Genomic DNA, 22,343 nt, shown 5'->3' with positions numbered 1-22,343 from the left:
AGAAGGAACATCATCCCACAACGCTTTAGTAATGTTATATGAATTAGTCTGCCTATACAGAAAAATATAGCCAGGCAGCGGTGTCGTGATACCGTTAAGGCAAAACATAGGTGAAAAGTTCTCTTGTTTACACAGATGAGTTTACAAGGCAAAGTCTGAGCAGTTTTCAGTGTTACGGTAAGGGCAAGAATGTTGGTATAATAATACCATGTATCGAAAATTATATCACAGAAACCGCTAAATTACTGGGAGTTTAATAAGAGCAGTCGTAGAGGTTGTTTGTTCTGTTAACAGAACGCCGAGTGCAGAGGGAGGAAGAACGCCGTCACGCAAGCTGTTTCCTCTGGTGGCGCGACTGCAAGCTGTCGGGCCAGATTTAGTCCAGCGTTGGTGTGTGAATGTGTCTACGCTGGAGGTGTATGAGTATGTCTACTCTGAAGGTGTATGAGCGTGGTGTCTTTCAGTAACAACAAAATGTTTGGATAAACCTACCATAATTACTGAAGCCCTCCAAACTTTCTTCACAAAAGGTATGCACTTCTTTAAATCAATGATGAATTTGCAACTGAATCAGAGGAAACCTGTTTTGTGCGATGGACGTGACAGGTAAACACAGGTAGTTGTTGTAAACCTTGAGAAATGTATAGATCAGGGTAACCAAATGAAAAATATCTACTCGTATTAATACAAGAGCGACACTTCCCCGCACCTTATTTTTTCCGTCATTATTCCTCGTCTTCCCCTCCCCTTTCCCTCAAGTTATATCACAATCAAACCTTCGTCTTAAAGTTAAGCATAATACTTTAACCAGCTGAAGTCTCTATCGTGAAATTACAAACTGTTAAGGAGAGGCAATGTGAAATTTGCCACAAGACGCCTAAGTTCCCACTGAGGTAACTGATGTTCATATGACTGAGAACCTGTTAACCTAAATTTCATGACTGAGGTTTCGTGTGCTTGCACATGAGTGAAGGTTGTAATGAACTGGCGCTACATTAGCAACAAATGTTGTCGGAATTTTGAAAAAACCTGGACTGGCTATTGTGATGACCCTTCCACAACCTTGTTGGCACCTTATTAATTATTATTACCTTCATGGGGTAAACGTTAAACTTGTAGAGGTCGCATAGCCCCTGGGGGAATGGGAGGCAATCAGATTAGATCCAAGGAATTGGATTTTAGGTCCAATTCCTTGGATCAAAAAATCCTCATAGACATCAAGGGACCTCCTTTGAGAGGAGGCGACCTTATTAAGATCCACAAATTTCCCTTGATTTTAACACTTAGTTGACTCAGTGGTAAAGCAAGTGGCTAGTGTGAAACACAGCTCCCACCCACCCTAGTCCAACCCTGGGGCCGACACAGCACCAGACGATGCCATATTGTCTATTCCCACAGGCAGAGACTCGGAGCGGACAAAAAGATAAGGATAAGGGAAACGGATAAAAATGGAGAAATAACTAGAATTTGAGAGAAAATGAGGTAGTATTCTATTCACTCAGTTCCGAAGTATGCTGCCATCACCTGCTCTTTTAACCGTGGAAGAGATGAAAGTAGGTAGTCATTTGAGAAGGGAGAGCCACGGAATTTGGGTTAGACCCGGAAAAACCCAATGAGAAATAACACAGGATAGGTAGAATAAAGTAATGGTCCGGATAAGTACTGGCTCTTAGGGTAGCTTGGCCTGAGAACTGAGCAGTAGGCACCTTATCAAGGGCTTGACTCTCCAGAAGAAAAAAATATAAATAAACACAGTGTGCATTTTAAATACCGACAAATGGACCTTATATACATAACTCAAATGGAAAAGCAAAACATACCCAGATAAAGCAACTTACAATTTAATAAACATACATACAAGAGAATCTGAAATTTTGGCACCAACAAGAGAGAAATTTGCAATCTCGAAACAAAATATTAGAGCACGCTTAACTACCACCACACACAGTTCCCAAGGAACTCCCTTGCCTTAACGTACTGTCTGGGGTTACCTCCCTTGATTCAATGCCTTAATACACTCCTTCAGGCTGCTACTGAGATCTTCCGAACCCCAGATTATAAGCCTGGTCTTATCCTTCAGTTGTCAAGGTCTCTAATAGCTCACTAACACTTCCTCAGTGTGCCCAGGCATCTCTTCAGGGGTGCCTGTCTTTTTTTTTTTTCTACTGATTCTTAGGCATCTCTACTAATTCTTTAGGCATCTCTGCAAGTGGCCTACGAGGTCACCAGACCTAACTGTTTGTGGCTTCTTTCTTTGGGGGGTACGTGAAGAGCACAGTTTACGTGCCACCACTACCTGCAACTCTGGAGGAGTTGAAAATTTCGATCACTGACCCAGTTCGCATGATAACACCAGATATGCTGCAGAGCGTCTGGACCGAACTGGGCTATCGTATCGATGTTTGCCGAGCAATCGGAGGGGTGCACATTGAGTGCTACCATATACCACATGAAACTGAATGAAATCCTGCATCTGAAGCTACTAACTGTGAAAGATTATTACAATAAAGTTACATGTTATACCTGTTTGAAATCAGGGAGTGTTTATGTGGACACCCTATTATAAAAAACAGAAGTAGATTACAAATGGCAGTTAGAAAACAATGCAAAACAATAAACTATAGATATTTAAAATTTGTGCAGCATATCAGTCATTGATAGATACACAAAGGCACGGTATTGTGCCTTTTGTCCCTCGCAGCCATTGATAGAATCTGCATTCAAGGAGCAAGCTTCAGAGAAGATGGTAGACTCGGTATAGCTGGACATTAAAAAAAATGTCAGAATATAGTTACGTATCATCCAATAAAACGCTGGCCAACGTGAGTCTGTAATTCTCAAGAGAGAGGAGCATGGAACCGTTCCATGAAGTGACCACAGGTGAGTCTGGTGTGACCAATGTAAAGTCACGAGAGAAAAATCTTCCACATCTGGAAACGAAGAAGGGGTGAAGGTTCTAAAAGATTTTATTAAACTTACTGGTCACATGTAAAGATCAGTGACCTCGCATGTGCCAAGTCCAGACTGATAAACAATGAAAAAGGAGTAACCTCTCGTGGAAAATTGTTCAGTTCGAATCTGCTCAATGAACAGCTGTCTTTGCAAGATTATTATCTTGAATATTATGTTCACTGAAGATGAAGGAAGTAAGCTGTGAGATTTAAAGAGTCATTTAACCTATGAGATAACTCAGCGCTCTTGGCAATAATAAGGAAGCACGAACATACATGAAAACACTCGAAGTAAAACTAACAAAAATATAACCATACTCAGATTTTGAAATATCCAGCAGTTACAAAACTGTCGAAGAGATGCAAAACCTTACACCTGTGACTAGCTAAGAATACAACTGTAAACAATTAACTTGGTGACTTTGCTAGGAGATCACTGTCGACCATTCACCAGACGAACGTAAGTTTCTCGTCTTTAAAGATAGAAAATTTTTGGAGTTCAATCTGACAGCAAATATCATCTGTATATTCTTCAATGTTGGGATACCGTGCGTAGCAGGATGACATCTCTCACGTTGATCGACCAACCGTGATGGGAGTGTCACCCGGAACTTGCAGCTTCGATAGAGCTGAAGACATTTTACGGTAGTGGTGACCGGCAGAAAGACTTCTTCAGACGACACGTGTCGGAGAACGACACATGTTGTCTATTAGTCTATATGCCTAGGTCATATATGTCAACATTATGTGGGTTTCTGCAAAAGATGCTAAAAACCACCACGCTGAGATCATGATCAAAGACAATTTCCGGTCGAGTGACCTTAATGAATGGTTTCCACCAGCTACTTGATCTCCACCGAGTGAACCGCAAGTGAAGATCAACGTTGCCGTTGGTGAAGTTCCCAAGCACATAATGGTTAACGTTAAAAGTTATCATCGTCAACGTTGTGTCAAGAGACTTGCATGACATCGCACTAGAGACAAACACCAGTTATGTCCTCATACCCAAAAGTTAGAGTAAGACACATGTGTAACACTGAGAATCAACGACCCCAATGAAAATAAATCACCCTGACTTTTTTGGGGGTTATCCAAGGTAATTTACACAATGTATGATAATCGTACTTATGTGTACCTGTGTCTATATAAACTTACATTTGCCTTCTTTGTCCTTCCCCAAGTTTCATAACTTTGCACTTGGTGGGGCTAAGCTCCAGGAACCATTTGTTGGACCAGGCTTGCAGCCTGTCCAGATCCCTTTGTAGTCGTTCCTGATCCTCGTCCGCTTGTATTCTCACAAGTCTCACGTCGTCTGCAAAAAGAGACACCTCTGACTCGTGCATGGAGCATCCATAACTACTGTATTCACATACGGAGATCGCACAACCAAAAATATATTATATTACCGTAAAGGGGGTAATGTAACCCATTTTTAATCTTCCCAAGATCTTGCTGTAATGATGCTATTTGGCAGATCGTTCCACTCAACAGCTCACTTGCCAAATCAGGCCTTTTCTTTATCCTTTCCAAATCTAAATTTATCCAAGTTTAATCCATTGTTTCGAGTTCTTTCTTGGTTAGATATCCTAAGCACCCTATTTATATCTCATTTATTTCTACCAGTGTTCCACCTGTCAATCTTGATCATGTTTCCCGTCATTGTAGGCTTTTCAAGAGTAGGTTCAGAGCTCACAGTCTATCTTGGTAGAAAAGATTCCTTATACCGATTAATTTTGTCAGCTTTCTCTGTATGTTTTCAAAAGCACTTATAGCCACAACATAGTATGGAGATCAGAACTGCGTTGCATAATTTAAAACCTTACTAATGATGTATAGAGTTGTAGTATGATTCTGGGACTTCTGTTACTTATTATGAACATTCAGACACTGCTGTCTTGGGTAAAAAAAAAATCTTAATTGGGATTTTCAGGCTCATTTCACATCCAGTATGATCAGGTTCTTCGTTACACTGACACATGTAAATGTCAGTTATTTTAATTCCTCCGAAAAACGACTGTACTTACGACACACACATCACTTACATAATCTTATTAATGAAATATTTTGTTCACTGGGAGCCTTCTCAATACAATGGAATAACAAAACTCCCAGTGAACAAAACATTTCTTTCATTTCTGAGCATGTCTTACACACTTAGGTAATAAAAAGACATTACAGCACAATGGAAGCTTTGTAAAGACAACGTTTTGCTTTCTAAAGACTGTAGATAGTAAGCATAAGCAAGAGAATGTGAAGACGTATGAACTGTGATGTTAGGTTAGGTCAAGAGTGCAGTGTGTTCTGAGGAGCATGTGAGTCAATGATCTCGCTAACTATGAATTACTTTAATTCTGGGTGATGGTTTCTGTATAAATTGTGTAGAAACACGGCAAGCTGAAAAATGGGACTACAGCATTCGGGTATCTTTATTCTCGAAACGTTTCGCCAGTCAGTGCACTAAACCTTGCAAGTGTAATGATGTACAGAGTTATGCAATACAGATATACTTTCTCGGATCGCACAGCGACCTAAATAAATCTAGTCTACTTAGTTCTCACAGGAAGATTTCACACTGGGACGTTTGTAAACAACGAACAACATCCAAACTTGTCCAGTGAGTCGACGCTCCTAATCCTAGATAGGTTATCGCCGGAGAGGTGTACTACTAATGGTGCCTAGTAAGTTAGAATGGGGCTTCGTCAGTACCCTCGTCAATTTGCGAGGAGCAATGCCTAAACCCTAGGTAACTGACTTGAGGGGTACCCCCAAGGTTTGTGGATTTTAGGGAATTTATATATACTTGGCCATCCCGGGTTTGAAGGTACAAGGTAAATTAGCTTCCTTCCCTACTCAGAACCTTTAAGGATACTTCTAGATTTCGGAAAAAGAAGTGAGCTGGTTGTATGCATGTACAGAGAAAGCGTATGCATTTGCATTATGAATGAGATCCATTATTTTGATGTAGCTGTCAGTACCCTTGTCAGCGCTGATGATACTGTGATTATCCTCCTCTGTCGTAACACTGACGTGAAAATGTCGGGAGATGATGCGAGGTGGGATCCACTAAGACTGCGGTAAAGAGACTCTTGACATAGTACCTTTTTAATTAAGTTAGTCTTAAGAATGATAATTCCTTGTGGTAAACTCCAGGTATGTTACCTTACACTTGTCTCCTGGGAACCAGAATCAAAGGACCTCAATGGAAATAAGCCATGCATAGTGGTTTGCTTGAGTTACTATTTTTTTTAACTTTCTAGGTTAATAAAACTACGGATAAATGATTCGATACAATCTGCAGTAGAGGATGGTGCGAGCAGAGGTGAGTGTGTGGCGGCGCGGTGCGTGGACCTGTGTTGCTGCCTCCCTGCTGCTGCTCACCTATACTAACACATTCAAGCCTCTCTTACACACACCACCTCGGGAGACACACAACCTCAGTTTCCTTGTAAGTCTGTCGTCACCTGAAGGTTCACTAATTACAGTTATGTAGTCTTAGATTACTCTTTAAGGAAAGGGAGGGCTTGATGCCGGTGACGGGCACTTGATCCAAGGAAAAGAAGTTATCCTCTCGTTCCTTTGATTAAATTTAATTATCTCCTATTCCCCAAGTGCTGTATGACCCCTACTGGTTTAGCGCTTCCTCATGAATATAATATTCTTAGGTTAGATTAATAAAGCTATTTTATATTATGTAAATTTTAGAAATGTTAGATTAGATTGTTATGTTAGGCTACCAAAACCTTTATTATAACAACGTATTGCTTTAGGCAGTGAAGCTAAAACTGAGGTGGATATATATATATATATATATATATATATATATATATATATATATATATATATATATATATATATATATATATATACATGCAAAACAACCACTGAAATAATAGTGACATTTCAAGCACTTTCGTGACTTTCGTGAGAAGTCACGAAAGCACTTGGAATTTCACTATTCTTTCACATTGGTTGTTTTGCATATTCTGATATCACCTGTTTACTGTGATCTTTCTTACTATATATATATATATATATATATATATATATATATATATATATATATATATATATATATATATATATATATATATATATATATATATATATATATATATATATATAGTTTCAGTGTAAAGCCACTAATATAAAGTCAGTATCCACAATACATCTAACATCTCAGCTGGAGTCTACACCATCACTGAACAAGGTGTAGTAAAGGTGTGAAGCAGCCCTACACCTCAAGACACCATTCCTGGTTGAAGATTGAGACACTCATGCAACATATAGGAATCTTTATTAAGGAAACATTTCGCCACACAGTAGCTTCATTAGTCCAATACAGAGTTGAAATGGGTTAAGAGAGTAGGAGTGTGAGGTAATCAGTCCCTCAGCTTGGAATCGATGTGTTCAGTTCTTCATTTTGTAGAAAATGCAGCATATGGCCGGAGAAGTTGCTTATATACTGTAGCAGGATGAGGTGGGATCATAGTGGAACCATCCACTAGTCTAAGTAGGTCTTCGTCCAAAGGTTGGACAAGCATTGAAAAATTTCTTGTATCAAGATCCCATGATGTTGCAGTGTCTGACAGTTGTGATAAATGGATTTGAAACCCTTTAATCTTCAACTTGTCGGTTTTCCAAACCATTTATCACATCATTCCTAGACCATAATACTATATATATGCGTATGGAACACACCTCAACAAATCGTGTCATACAATGACCACAACTTGTAATCTGGGACAGTCCAATTTATAATATGTGAGAATAAAAGGGTCAGGAGGAAATATACGGAAGATGCCTACTGAACAGTTAGAATACTATAGAGCAAAGCTAAGACACAGTCATACTCGTAAAACCTCTTGTCCAAAATTTCCGACACCTACCAGCGTGTAACCTGATGCAGAAGCACAAGTCTCATAACACAGGCTCTAACCTCACTCTTAACCTCACAGGACGTGAGGTTAACTTGATAAACCTTCCCTTCCTAAATATTGGTATAATAAAAGTTTACGGTGTTTAGAGTCCTGTTTATGCATTTGTCGGTTGTGTAATTATTGACCATACCATCGCCAGATGTACAATCATGTCTTATGAATTGTAGATATGTGTATCGTATATTACAGGAGTCACATCTGCCGTGGTGGGACGGTGGACACTGCAGATGTGATGGGCAGGTGTGTGTCGCTGAGGCCACCACAGAAGTGTCCATTAAGGGTGCGGGTGGCACGTGTGGGCGACGGTCGTGGGCGGCGGGTGACAAGCAGCGGGTGGTGTCCCTCTCCCTATACGGTGACAACCCAGACTACTGGCTGGGACTCAAGGAGATTCTGCATCAGGTGAAACACAATCCTAAGCTCGTAAAATTCTGTTTTGAAATATCCTTAGTTTTGTTACTTTTGGACAAAACCGGATACGTCAGCAGTGTGCTGCTTCCCTCAGGTTTTCGTTTATTTCTCTTTCTCTCTCTCTCCCATACACACAGACACACAGACACACACACACACACACACACACACACACACACACACACACACACACACACACACACACACACACACACACACATTGAGGTATATGTGGAGGCAAAAAATGTTATCTATGGAGGCAAAGAAGGGAATGTATGAAAGTATAGTAGTACCAACACTCTTACATGGGTGTGAAGCTTGGGTTGTAAATGCTGCAGCGAGGAGACGGTTGGAGGCAGTGGAGATGTCCTGTCTAAGGGCAATGTGTGGTGTAAATATTATGCAGAAAATTCGGAGTGTGGAAATTAGGAGAAGGTGTGGAGTTAATAAAAGTATTAGTCAGAGGGCTGAAGGGGGTTTGTTGAGGTGGTTTGGTCATTTAGAGAGAATGGATCAAAGTAGAATGACATGGAGAGTGTATAAATCTGTAGGGTAAGGAAGGCGGGGTAGGGGTCGTCCTCAAAAAGGTTGGAGGGAGGGGGTAAAGGAGGTGTTGTGGGCGAGGGGTCTGGACTTCCAGCAAGCGTGCGTGAGCGTGTTAGATAGGAATGAATGGAGACAAATGGTATTTGGGACCTGACGAGCTGTTGGAGTGTGAGGAGGGTAATATTTAGTGAAGGGATTCAGGGAAACCGGTTATTTTATATAACCAGACTTGAGTCCTGGAAATGGGAAGTACAATGCCTGCACTCTAAAGGAGGGGTTTGGGATATTGGCAGTTTGGAGGGATATATTGTGTATTTTTATACGTATATACTTCTAAACTGTTGTATTCTGAGCACCTCTGCAAAAACAGTGATTATGTGTGAGTGTGGTGAAAGTGTTGAATGATGATGAAAATATTTTCTTTTTGGGGATTTTCTTTCTTTTTGGGTCACCCTGCCTCGGTGGGAGACGGCCGACTTGTTGAATATATATATATATATATATATATATATATATATATATATATATATATATATATATATATATATATATATATATATATATATATATGTAGATCAAGTGTTTACATTGAAACATATATGTGAACAGTATTTAGATAAAGGTAGGGAAGTTTTTATTGCATTTATGGATTTAGAAAAGGCATATGATAGAGTGGATAGGGGAGCAATGTGGCAGATGTTGCAAGTATATGGAATAGGTGGTAAGTTATTAAATGCTGTAAAGAGCTTTTATGAGGATAGTGAGGCTCAGGTTAGGGTGTGTAGAAGAGAGGGAGAATACTTCCCGGTAAAAGTAGGTCTTAGACAGGGATATGTAATGTCACCATGGTTGTTTAATATATTTATAGATGGGGTTGTAAAAGAAGTAAATGCTAGGGTGTTCGGGAGAGGGGTGGGATTAAATTATGGGGAATCAAATTCAAAATGGGAATTGACACAGTTACTTTTTGCTGATGATACTGTGCTTATGGGAGATTCTAAAGAAAAATTACAAAGGTTAGTGGATGAGTTTGAGAATGTGTGTAAAGGTAGAAAGTTGAAAGTGAACATAGAAAAGAGTAAGGTGATGAGGGTATCAAATGATTTAGATAAAGAAAAATTGGATATCAAATTGGGGAGGAGGAGTATGGAAGAAGTGAATGTTTTCAGATACTTGGGAGTTGACGTGTCGGCGGATGGATTTATGAAGGATGAGGTTAATCATAGAATTGATGAGGGAAAAAAGGTGAGTGGTGCGTTGAGGTATATGTGGAGTCAAAAAACGTTATCTATGGAGGCAAAGAAGGGAATGTATGAAAGTATAGTAGTACCAACACTCTTATATGGATGTGAAGCTTGGGTGGTAAATGCAGCAGCGAGGAGACGGTTGGAGGCAGTGGAGATGTCCTGTCTAAGGGCAATGTGTGGTGTAAATATTATGCAGAAAATTCGGAGTGTGGAAATTAGGAGAAGGTGTGGAGTTAATAAAAGCATTAGTCAGAGGGCAGAAGAGGGGTTGTTGAGGTGGTTTGGTCATTTAGAGAGAATGGATCAAAGTAGAATGACATGGAAAGCATATAAATCTATAGGGGAAGGAAAGAGGGGTAGGGGTCGTCCTCGAAAGGGTTGGAAAGAGGGGGTAAAGGAGGTTTTGTGGGTGAGGGGCTTGGACTTCCAGCAAGCGTGCGTCAGCGTGTTAGATAGGAGTGAATGGAGACGAATGATACTTGGGACCTGACGATCTGTTGGAGTGTGAGCAGGGTAATATTTAGTGAAGGGATTCAGGGAAACCGGTTATTTTCATATAGTCGGACTTGAGTCCTGGAAATGGGAAGTACAATGCCTGCACTTTAAAGGAGGGGTTTGGGATATTGGCAGTTTGGAGGGATATGTTGTGTATCTCTATACATATATGCTTCTAAACTGTTGTATTCTGAGCACCTCTGCAAAAGCAGTGATAATGTGTGAGTGTGGTGAGAGTGTTGAATGATGATGAAAGTATTTTCTTTTTGGGGATTTTCTTTCTTTTTTTTGGGTCACCCTGCCTCGGTGGGAGACGGCCGACTTGTTGAAAATATATATATATATATATATATATATATATATATATATATATATATATATATATATATATATATATATATATATATATATATATATATATATATATATATAATATAGGGAGGTACCACCTTTATAACTGTCCTAGGGACCCTCATCCTCAGAGAAAAGAATAAACTTGCTTCAGGGAAAACTCAAGGTTCTCCCTGAACCATATATATATATATATATATATATATATATATATATATATATATATATATATATATATATATATATATATATATATATATATATATATATATATATATGCACCAACAGGGAATACACCAACAGGGAATACAGTCACAGAAACCCAAGGCAAACGGAAACCAAGCCTGTGCACATACTATGCACTCGGTATCTGCTGGCATGGGAAATCTGGAAAAACAGATGGGACGTGCAACTATGACCACCCTAGGAAATGCCATGCCCATATGACAACAGGAAAATGCAAACTCCCTTCCTGTAAGCTTTTTCACCCTGAACTGTGTACCTCTTCAGTACAGGAAAGACTGTGCTATAACTTAAATTGCCAGGCATACCATCTAAAGGGGACAAAAAGATACAAAACATCCAGGCCATGGGAAAACCTGGGTAGCCACAGCCACTCAAGAGGGAGAGGTTTTTTAGTGCCAGGAAGGAAAAAAAACTGGCAGGAAATGGCAGAAATCGTACACCAAATCCAGTCATTCCTGGAGTGGAACCACAGTCGATGGCCTCCACTCCAAACCAACAGATACAGATACTAATGCCGGAAAAAAATCCCCCCCCAGTACCAACAATACCACCAGTCCGATAACATTCTTCTTTGCAAATATACAGGGTCTAAAGCCAGCAACAAACAACAAAATACCTTTCATCCGTGGACTGCTTGCAGAGGCAAAGGCAATGTTCGCGGCTTTCACTGAGACCCACATAAAGGATCACTTGGACAACGAAATATGGATCCCTGGTTACAACCTATACAGATGTGACAGAGTGAACAGGCAAAAGGAAGGGGGTTGGCCTGTACATTGCAGAGTCACTTGTTTGCACAGAACTGCTAAATGCCTCAAATGATGTAGTGGAAGTTTTAGCAGTAAAGGTCGAGAACCAAAACCTAGTCATTGTGATAGTCTACAAGCCTCCGGATGCAACATCCCAGCAATTCCAGGAACAGCTGTTAAAAATTGACCACTGTCTGGAAAACCTTCCAGCTCCTGCACCCAACATCTTGCTCCTGGGGGATTTCAACTTAAGGCACCTAAAATGGAGGAATATAGCAAATAATATTGTTGCAGTAATAACACCAGGAGGCAGCTCTGATGAAAACTAACACTCACGCGAGCTTTTAAATCTCTGCACAAAATTCAATTTAAACCAGCAAATAATAGAGCCTACTAGACTGGAGAATACACTAGACCTCATCTTCACTAACAATGATGATCTGATAAGAAATATCACCATATCAAAAACAATATACTCAGATCACAACATAATTGAGGTTCAGTCATGTATGCGCGGAGCCCCAGACCGCCATAATGAGATTAGTCACGAGGGAGCATTCACCAAATTCAACTTCAATAACAAAAACATAAAGTGGGACCAAGTAAACCAAGTCCTAACCGATATAAGCTGGGAAGATATACTAAGCAACACAGACCCCAACTTATGCCTAGAACAGATTAACTCGGTGGCACTCGATGTATGCACAAGGCTTATTCCTCTAAGAAAAAGGAGGAGTAGATGTAAAACAGAAAGAGACAGGCGCTCCCTTTACAGGCGACGGAAAAGAATAACAGAGCGGCTAAAAGAGGTCAATATATCTGAAATGCGTAGGGAGACACTGGTCAGAGAAATAGCAAGCATCGAACTTAAGCTAAAAGAATCCTTTAGGAGTCAGGAATCGCGGGAAGAACTAAAAGCCATAAATGAAATCGAAAAAAACCCAAAGTATTTCTTCTCCTATGCCAAATCAAAATCGAGAACAACGTCCAGTATTGGGCCCCTACTTAAACAAGATGGGTCCTACACAGATGACAGCAAGGAAATGAGTGAGCTACTCAAGTCCCAATATGACTCAGTTTTTAGCAAGCCGCTAAGCAGACTGAGAGTCGAAGATCAAAATGAATTTTTTATGAGAGAGCCACAAAATTTGATTAACACAAGCCTATCCGATGTTATCCTGACGCCAAATGACTTCGAACAGGCGATAAATGACATGCCCATGCACTCTGCCCCAGGGCCAGACTCATGGAACTCTGTGTTCATCAAGAACTGCAAGAAGCCCCTATCACGAGCCTTTTCCATCCTATGGAGAGGGAGCATGGACACGGGGGTCGTCCCACAGTTACTAAAAACAACAGACATAGCCCCACTCCACAAAGGGAGCAGTAAAGCAACAGCAAAGAACTACAGACCAATAGCACTAACATCCCATATCATAAAAATCTTTGAAAGGGTCCTAAGAAGCAAGATCACCACGCATCTAGAAACCCATCAGTTACACAACCCAGGGCAACATGGGTTTAGAACAGGTCGCTCCTGTCTGTCTCAACTATTGGACCACTACGACAAGGTCCTAAATGCACTAGAAGACAAAAAGAATGCAGATGTAATATATACAGACTTTGCAAAAGCCTTCGACAAGTGTGACCATGGCGTAATAGCGCACAAAATGCGTGCTAAAGGAATAACAGGAAAAGTCGGTCGATGGATCTATAATTTCCTCACTAATAGAACACAGAGAGTAGTCGTCAACAGAGTAAAGTCCGAGGCAGCTACGGTGAAAAGCTCTGTTCCACAAGGCACAGTACTCGCTCCCATCTTGTTCCTCATCCTTATATCCGACATAGACAAGGATGTCAGCCACAGCACCGTGTCTTCCTTTGCAGATGACACCCGAATCTGCATGACAGTGTCTTCCATTGCAGACACTGCAAAGCTCCAGGCAGACATCAACCAAATCTTTCAGTGGGCTGCAGAAAACAATATGAAGTTCAACGATGAGAAATTTCAATTACTCAGATATGGTAAACATGAGGAAATTAAATCTTCATCAGAGTACAAAACAAATTCTGGCCACAAAATAGAGCGAAACACCAACGTCAAAGACCTGGGAGTGATCATGTCGGAGGATCTCACCTTCAAGGACCATAACATTGTATCAATCGCATCTGCTAGAAAAATGACAGGATGGATAATGAGAACCTTCAAAACTAGGGAGGCCAAGCCCATGATGACACTCTTCAGGTCACTTGTTCTATCTAGGCTGGAATATTGCTGCACACTAACAGCACCTTTCAAGGCAGGTGAAATTGCCGACCTAGAAAATGTACAGAGAACTTTCACGGCGCGCATAACGGAGATAAAGCACCTCAATTATTGGGAGCGCTTGAGGTTCCTAAACCTGTATTCCCTGGAACGCAGGAGGGAAAGATACATGATTATATACACCTGGAAAATCCTAGAGGGACTAGTACCGAACTTGCACACGAAAATCACTCACTACGAAAGCAAAAGACTTGGCAGACGATGCACCATCCCCCCAATGAAAAGCAGGGGTGTCACTAGCACGTTAAGAGACCATACAATAAGTGTCAGGGGCCCGAGACTGTTCAACTGCCTCCCAGCACACATAAGGGGGATTACCAACAGACCCCTGGCAGTCTTCAAGCTGGCACTGGACAAGCACCTAAAGTCAGTTCCGGATCAGCCGGGCTGTGGCTCGTACGTTGGTTTGCGTGCAGCCAGCAGCAACAGCCTGGTTGATCAGGCTCTGATCCACCAGGAGGCCTGGTCTCAGACCGGGCCGCGGGGGCGTTGACCCCCGGAACTCTCTCCAGGTAAACTCCAGGTATATATATAATATATATATATTATATATTACATATATATATATATATAATATATATATATATTATATATATATATATATATATATATATATATATATATATATATATATGGTTCAGGGAGAACCTTGAGTTTTCCCTGAAGCAAGTTTATTCTTTTCTCTGAGGATGAGGGTCCCTAGGACAGTTATAAAGGTGGTAACTCCCTATATTATATATATATATATATATATATATATATATATATATATATATATATATATATATATATATATATATATATATATATATATATATATATATATATATATATATGAGAAGGCTACAGCGAAAAGCTCTGTTCCACAAGGTACAGTACTCTCCCCCATCCTTTTCCACATCCTCATCATATCTGACATGGAGATGTAAGCCACAACACCGTGTCCTCCTTTGCTGACGCTACCAGAATTTGCATGACAGTGTCCTCCATCGAGGACACTATAAATCTCCAAGTGGACATTAACCAAGTCATTAAATGGGTGTCAGAAAACAATATTAAGTTCAATGAAGACAAATTTCAGTAATCAGCTATGGAAAACTCGAGGATATAAAAACTGTATCGTAGTATAAAACAAATTCCAATCACACAATAGAGCGAAAAATTAATGTGAAGGACCCAGGAGTGGTAATGTCAGAAGCTCTCACTTTCAAAGATCACAACAATGTATCTACAACATCTGCTAGGAGAATGATAGGATGGATAATGAGAACATTCAGACCTAGGGATGCCGAGCCAGTGATGATTATCTTCAAATCGCTTGCTCTTTCTAGGCTGGAATATTGCTGAACACTGACGGCCCCTTTCAAGGCAGGTGAAATTGCAGACCTGCAGAATGTACAGATAACTTTCAATACATATATAAGCACCATAAAGCACCTAAATTACTGGGAACGGTTGAAGGCCCTTGACCTGTACTCCTTGGAACGCAGGCGAGATACATGATAATATACACCTAGAAAATCCTAGAGGGAGTAGTCCCAAATCTAGACACGGAAATCACTCCCTACGAAAGCAAAAGACTCGGCAGGCGGTGCAACATCCCCCCAATGAAAAACAAGAGGTGCCATGAATACGGTAAGAGACAACACAGTAAATGTCAAGGGCCCAATGCCTCCCAGGATACATAAAGATTACCAATAGGCCCCTGACTGTCTTCAAGAGGGAGCCGGACAGACACCTAGAGTCAGTACCTGACCAGCCGGGCTGAGGTTTGTACGTTGGTTTGCGTGCGGCCGTCAGTAACGCCTGGTTGACCAGGCCCTAATCCACCGCAAGGCCTGCTCATGAACGGGGCCACGGGGTCATTGACCCTCGGAATATCTTCCAGGTAAACATATATACATACATTATACAATATGAATTTGCATACAATTAGGCTGCTAATAAGTACTGACAAATTTAGGGTGGACAATAAGTTGATAAGTATTAATACTGTTCCAAGTACCCCATACAACCAGACAGTCACAAATAAAATATATATTTTTGGTAAGAATCTACTGTAGTTTTATTAATATTTTTATTACTATTATTTTTATTCATGGGAGCTCCTAAGCCCATACAGTGACTGGGGACTGAAAGGTAATCATATTTCTTTCAAGGAGTCAACCTAAATTTAGTTAATACTACTTAACATCAATGAAATATATTTTCAAGATGTTTAGGCACATCTCGGATAGGTTATGGAAATAATTAATTTACACTCGACATGTCTGGGAAAACTATAGTGTTGCTTTATATGCCCCGTATTCTATCTCACAATAAAATGCACCCGGGTTGAACCCTGGGCGAGGCTGGTCGTTTGGCTCGTATCCTGGGAAAGGATCTAAAATGGATTCCAACGGAAATAAGCTACAATGTGAGAGTAAGACACATGTGCAACATCTGGGTATCTTTATTGTAGACGTTTCGCCATCCAGTGGCTTTATCAATACAAATTCTAGGACATAACTTGAAGACAGTAGAACTATGTACAGAAGAGGAGTAGGTGCTGTTCGCACCTACTCCTAGGTTGAGGGACTGATTACCTCATCTTCTGTACATAGTTCTACTGTCTTCAAGTTATGTCCTAGAATTTGTATTGATAAAGCCACTGGATGGCGAAACGTCTACAATAAAGATACCCAGATGTTGCACATGTGTCTTACTCTCATCTTGTCGGTATTATATACCATTCGTACACATAAGCTACAATGTTTGCCTTTCTTATTCGCCCTTCGGGATTATTAATCCGAATCCGAAATGCTCCGGCATGACAGGGGTTTTCTTTGTACCAATCAAGTTATGAAATGTAAAAACACATGGCAACCTTTGCAAAGAAATAAACTTTTGTGTGTTTGTAATAAAGTGTTCTATTATGTACAGGTGGGCGTCATGTACCCCGGGTGGATGGTGCGCCTCTACACCGTGCCTCACGCCCACGCCACCCACCTCTGCCCACTCCTGAATCTCTACACCAACTTCTATGTTTGCGACATCACGAACCTTCCGCCACCACTGGGCAACATATCACATGTTCATCCCATGATGTGGCGCATCGCACCCCTGGGAGACCCACAAGTGACGGCGCTCATGGTCAGGGACTCAGACTCACAGGTGTTGTCTCATTTCTTGTTTTTGTATTCGTCAGGAAGAATAACCTAACACTATCCATCATAATATGTGCCATGTTAAGCATATTTATGGAGAAAGTAACAAGGTCATTAGAGTTAAATATGTTACGCTCTTGCCTCACACCGAGTGTCCGTGGTTCAATCCCCAGCATGGGTAAAAATGTTAGGCATGTTTCCGTACACCTGTTGTCCCTGCTCACCTAGCAGTAACCACGGTAGGCACTTGGGTGTTAGTCGACTGGTGTCGGTGGCATCCTGAGAGTCAGATTGAAGGACCACAATGGAAATAAGGCCAACAGCCCTCGATGACGCACTGACTTTCTTGGATTATCCTGGGTGGCTGACACTTCGGGTTAAAAATCTGAACAATTCTTATCTTATCTTAACTAAGGCTAGGTTATAAGTATCTCTGGTAGTATGGTTTATGTATAGACGCCAATAACAACAAATGCAAAGTGTGTGAACAGAGACAGTGCCGTACACTGGAACACTATATCCATGCAAACTACCAGATATAAGTCACCCGTTTACATTACATTGAATTATTGACGGGTAATTCTACTTGAATATTGGTTAATCTAACCTAATAAAAAATATTAAATTCCCTTAATGAGTTCTGTCGAGGAGAAAAGAATGCATGGCAATTCAGTTACAAATGAAAAAAAAAAACTGCGACTCCACTACTGTTACGGTCAGCCAGGAACTGAGGCCACGTTGTTCTTGGCGCCACTGTGACTAGGCCTCCCTCTCACCTCACCTATTATATATTTTTTACATATTGTGTTGTATATAAAAATAATTTTTCCCACCAAGGAAGGGTGATTCAACGAAGGAAGTACATTCAACACTGCTCATTCAATAGCTGTTTTGCGAGAAGTGCCCTGACATCATGATTCACATGACCCTCTGTACCACAACATGACAACACATTCTTCAGCATACATTATTATCATGGGAAAAGTGGTCAACTTATAAAGATCATACAAGGTATATTTCCGCCTCCTGTGGTTTAATTCAACATAGACACACGGCCAGAGGCCAGGAGCTATGAATCGATCCCTGCAACCACAAATAGGTGAGTACACAGGGGAAAATGATTAGCAAATACCATTAGGTGTAGGAGTGCAAATGTGGTTAATGTAAGACGGACTGTTTTTATCACTTAACATGACAGAAAAAATCTGGCGATATGGTTAATGTGATTTATCTTAGGTGAGTGAACGAGAGCGGGCGGCCGTGAAGGCGTGGCTGGAGTCAGGTAAACATTTCCATGTAATGAGGGACCATCCAAGTCACGATGTGCACATTCTGGGAGGCATGTGGGGTGCTCGCTGGGACCAACGTCTTCAATACCAACGTGAGAACGCCCTCTTGCTCTCCTCTATCAGGAATGAGATGCTCGAGGATGCTCAAGGAATGACCAAGTACGGGGAAGATCAGCAAATCTTAACTGTAAGTAATCAATGCAAATGAAGTCAGAGACTATAAAACAGATTAATATAAATAAAATCATGTAAGAGGGAGGACTGATCCTAGATAACCACCTGTCGGTGTTACTCTTGGATCACCACCGCTAAGTATTGTATATTTCGACCCTACATTTACCTTTCATTGTCTTTATGTGAGTTCGTTTGTGTGTATGGGATACTGCATAACGTACATACGTATAGTTGCTGTTTAGTGATTTTAAGCTTTACATTTTGTATAATTATTTATTAATAGAAAACCATCATATATGTTCCCAATTAAAATCCAAACGATGAGGACCCCACTGGAAAAAAAATAGGTTAAATGTATATAATTTATCAAGTCTATGTCTATAATCAATATGCTTATTATAACCACTGCACAAAAAAATGTTATATAATCTGTAACACTATTTGTAGTTTACCTGAATAACACTATCTTATTCGATTAAAGCCGCGGGGGCGTTGACCCCCGAAACCCTCTCCAGGTATACTGATAGAGGTCTTTGTGTATATATCATATCCTTTTCGTTGTTAATTTTTGTATGAGTGTGTAACAAAGAGGGTTGTTCAGAAGAGGTTGTGGCCGCTGATGGTGGGTCGGGTGTTGGCCCATGATAGTTACTGCTGCCTGCTTTTCCGAGGGACGACACCCTGGCCAACACAGAGGATAGATGGCTACTTCGTGGGATCCCCCAGGTAGGTGGTATCTTTCTGAGGTAACAAGATTATTATTATAATCAAAACTAAGCGCTAAATCCACCAGCGTCATACAGCACTGAGATAACAAAAGAATGCCTCTTGGAAATAAGTCACTCTGTCTGACTTTTTTGGGTTATCCCAGGTTCTCTACACATATGCTGCTATGTATGATAATTCTATGTAACTGTATTTGTGTATACCTGAATAAACTTACTTACTTACTTAGCATGAAAGCTGTTGTTTTTTACCGGAAGGTTTAAATTAGATTCGGGCTGTGAACGTTTTAATTTTACATTTTTTACTGAAGGGATTGAGATAACAACTTCAATATGACGACTTGTATCTTGTATCTTGTTCAGACCAGAGCTTTGGTGAGATGGGGAAGGAAGAAGGATGGGTAAGGATGGAAATATTGGAAAAGGGTGGGAGGGGGTGAGAGGTAGGATATAAAGGTAAGTGGCCCAACCACTTTGGTGCAATTTAAAAAGTGTACGTGAAATGATAATATATTTATTTAAGGGGTATAAGACTAACCCATCAGAGTCACATAGATATAACAGATATATAAGTACATGACTCTGAATTGGTAGTAATTATACAGGTTGCAATTGCTTTTTTTTTATTTTTTTTTTTTTTTTTTTTTTTTTTTTTTTTTTTTGACGACGACTTGTGAATACCTCTTCTGATTCGCTTCAAATATTTATTGCTAATATTTAACTCCACTATTACAGTCGTGTGCACTGAGGTACACAGGATAATTTTGCTATTGCTCCGACTTACAAGAAAACAATATAAAATACAAAGATACAATAGAAACATTATATGTAATCATAGAATATGTATAAAAACTACAATTACATATACCACAACCAACAGAGCAATTGCCTTTATTGCAATTATTACTACTACTACTAATATTATCAGTGTCAGTAATTTCAGATACTACTATAATTATTTCCAATATTACTGATAAAAACATTTGCAATACCATTACTGTAACTATTGCTATAACTACCAATGTTGCTACTTTTCCACTGGTGATAAAATCACCATCATTATCGCTGATAATCGCGATACAAACACGATATTCTCCCAGCCGATCTACACAACAAGTAAAAACGCTAATATAAATATTTTTCAATTGCTTTCAGTTTTCGGAAGGAATATAAAAATCAGACGGTGCCCAAACCATGTCCAGTGAGATGTCGTCCCAAACAACACAGGGATTGGATTTACTGTTGAGTGTCTAGCAGTCTACACACGCTGTCTATATCCATATCCATTATTATTATTATAAAAAAGAAGTGCTAAACCTACAAGGGTCATACAGCGCAGTAAACCCATATCCAGACCTCAAATTTATAATCACCAAATAAACTTTTTTTTTATCAACTTTAACTTTTTTTTTCTCATGGTGGCTCTATGTATAGGCAATGTTTTCAAATGGTGATGTGGTCCTCCAACAACTCCGTAATGGTGAACCTGTATATGATAGCTCCCGGATTTAACGTTGAGGATCTCCAACAACAGCTCACTACAGTTGAGCTTTCAATCAAATTTGTACTAGAGGAACATAACGGCAACCTTTCTTCCCCTGATGTCCGTTTATATAAATACGATGATAAACTGTCATTCACAGTGCATCGGAAACCTACCAACAAGGATGATGTGATACACTTTCTTTGATTACAAATCGAAACAAGGAGAGGCCACTTGGTTTTTCCTTAAGACTTGCAGGACCTACAGTCCTAAAATACCTTGAGGAAGAGTGTCATGTCACCCACCACGTCATTCTAAATTGAAATTTCCATCATACTTTGTCAGCGACTGTTGGTGACGTACACGGTGGATCCTGAACCCCCTAAGACTGACGTGTCCTAGGTCAGTTTTTAGTTCTGCCAAACAGCAAAATGGCGAGCAATATCTCTCACGACTTTTCTAATTGTGGCCGGAGAGTGATGAGCATCATCAGCACCATAATCAAGGATCTCATCAGTAACAAACCTAAAATCCTTATCGATACCAAGGTCAGGAAGCTGCAGTATCAGTCGTCAGCTATTACCAAAAATACAAATGTAAATAACCAGCTTGTTTATTTCCTTTCCATTTAATAAAACTCTTTTGGGTAAAATTTTATATAAAATAAAGTATTTTCATGTGATGTGAGCACTATACTTTAACAATGGTTCCACACAACTCAGGATATAAATAACCATAATTTAAACCTAGAAGATGATTGATCACGTTGACCCTGATCTAAACCTCCATAATCTGACACACAATCAAAACCTATTGGAAAGTAACTACCTTTATTACACAGCATCACAAGCCAGCACTATCCTAAACAATGCTAAAAGTCTATCAGTACTTAACTACATCAGGTCCTTAAGCAAGCACTATGATGACCTCCTGGCACTCCTTGAATCACTAAAGACACCCTTCTCCTGCATTATTCTTACTGAGTGGCTTAGCGCTTCTTTTTGATTATAATAATAATAATATTCTTACTGAGACCTGGCTTAAGCAGGACACATTAGATATCTACCCTCTACCAGGATACACAGCAATTCACAACTGCAGACCAAACCAAGTTGAGGGTGGTATTGCAATCTATTACTCTAACCAATTATCTTGTATTAGCACCACTTGCTTTAGTGATGAATATGGGGAATACATTTTTGCTAATTTTACTGTAAAAACCTTAAGACACCTATAACAATCGGTGCCATTTACCGGATACCTCACA

At 40.1% G+C, this 22,343-nt stretch overlaps 1 protein-coding gene across 2 annotated transcripts; it reads left to right on the top strand.

Moving 5' to 3' along the window:
• The first annotated feature begins 291 nt into the window (after positions 1-291).
• LOC128704130 (uncharacterized) lies at positions 292-21,684 on the top strand. Of its 2 annotated transcripts, none has more exons than XM_053799184.2 (7): positions 292-530; positions 6,209-6,396; positions 8,078-8,290; positions 17,182-17,412; positions 18,642-18,881; positions 19,470-19,594; positions 20,749-21,684. In XM_053799184.2, exons 2-7 carry the CDS (start codon positions 6,256-6,258, stop codon positions 20,837-20,839), a joined length of 1,041 nt encoding a protein of 346 aa, XP_053655159.1. In that variant the 5' UTR covers positions 292-530; positions 6,209-6,255; the 3' UTR covers positions 20,840-21,684. The 2 variants fall into 2 exon arrangements, with proteins under 2 accessions (XP_053655159.1, XP_053655158.1); XM_053799183.2 differs by having other exon boundaries at positions 294-530; positions 6,250-6,396.
• The last annotated feature ends 659 nt before the right edge of the window (positions 21,685-22,343 follow it).

The sequence above is a fragment of the Cherax quadricarinatus genome, chromosome 66 (assembly GCF_038502225.1).
Source record: "Cherax quadricarinatus isolate ZL_2023a chromosome 66, ASM3850222v1, whole genome shotgun sequence".
Classification (NCBI taxonomy): Eukaryota; Metazoa; Arthropoda; class Malacostraca; order Decapoda; family Parastacidae; genus Cherax; species Cherax quadricarinatus.
Note: the sequence above shows the minus strand (reverse complement) of the source record. Positions and strands in the feature narration are given on the sequence as shown.

Bases quoted from the DNA above. Each gene is read 5' to 3' on its own strand.
- LOC128704130 (XM_053799184.2), top strand. From the start codon at position 6,256: ATGGTGCGAGCAGAGGTGAGTGTGTGGCGGCGCGGTGCGTGGACCTGT. The intron at 8,291-17,181 runs GTGAAACACAAT...TATTATGTACAG, and splicing joins TCAAGGAGATTCTGCATCAG to GTGGGCGTCATGTACCCCGG. The intron at 17,413-18,641 runs GTGTTGTCTCAT...GATTTATCTTAG, and splicing joins TCAGGGACTCAGACTCACAG to GTGAGTGAACGAGAGCGGGC.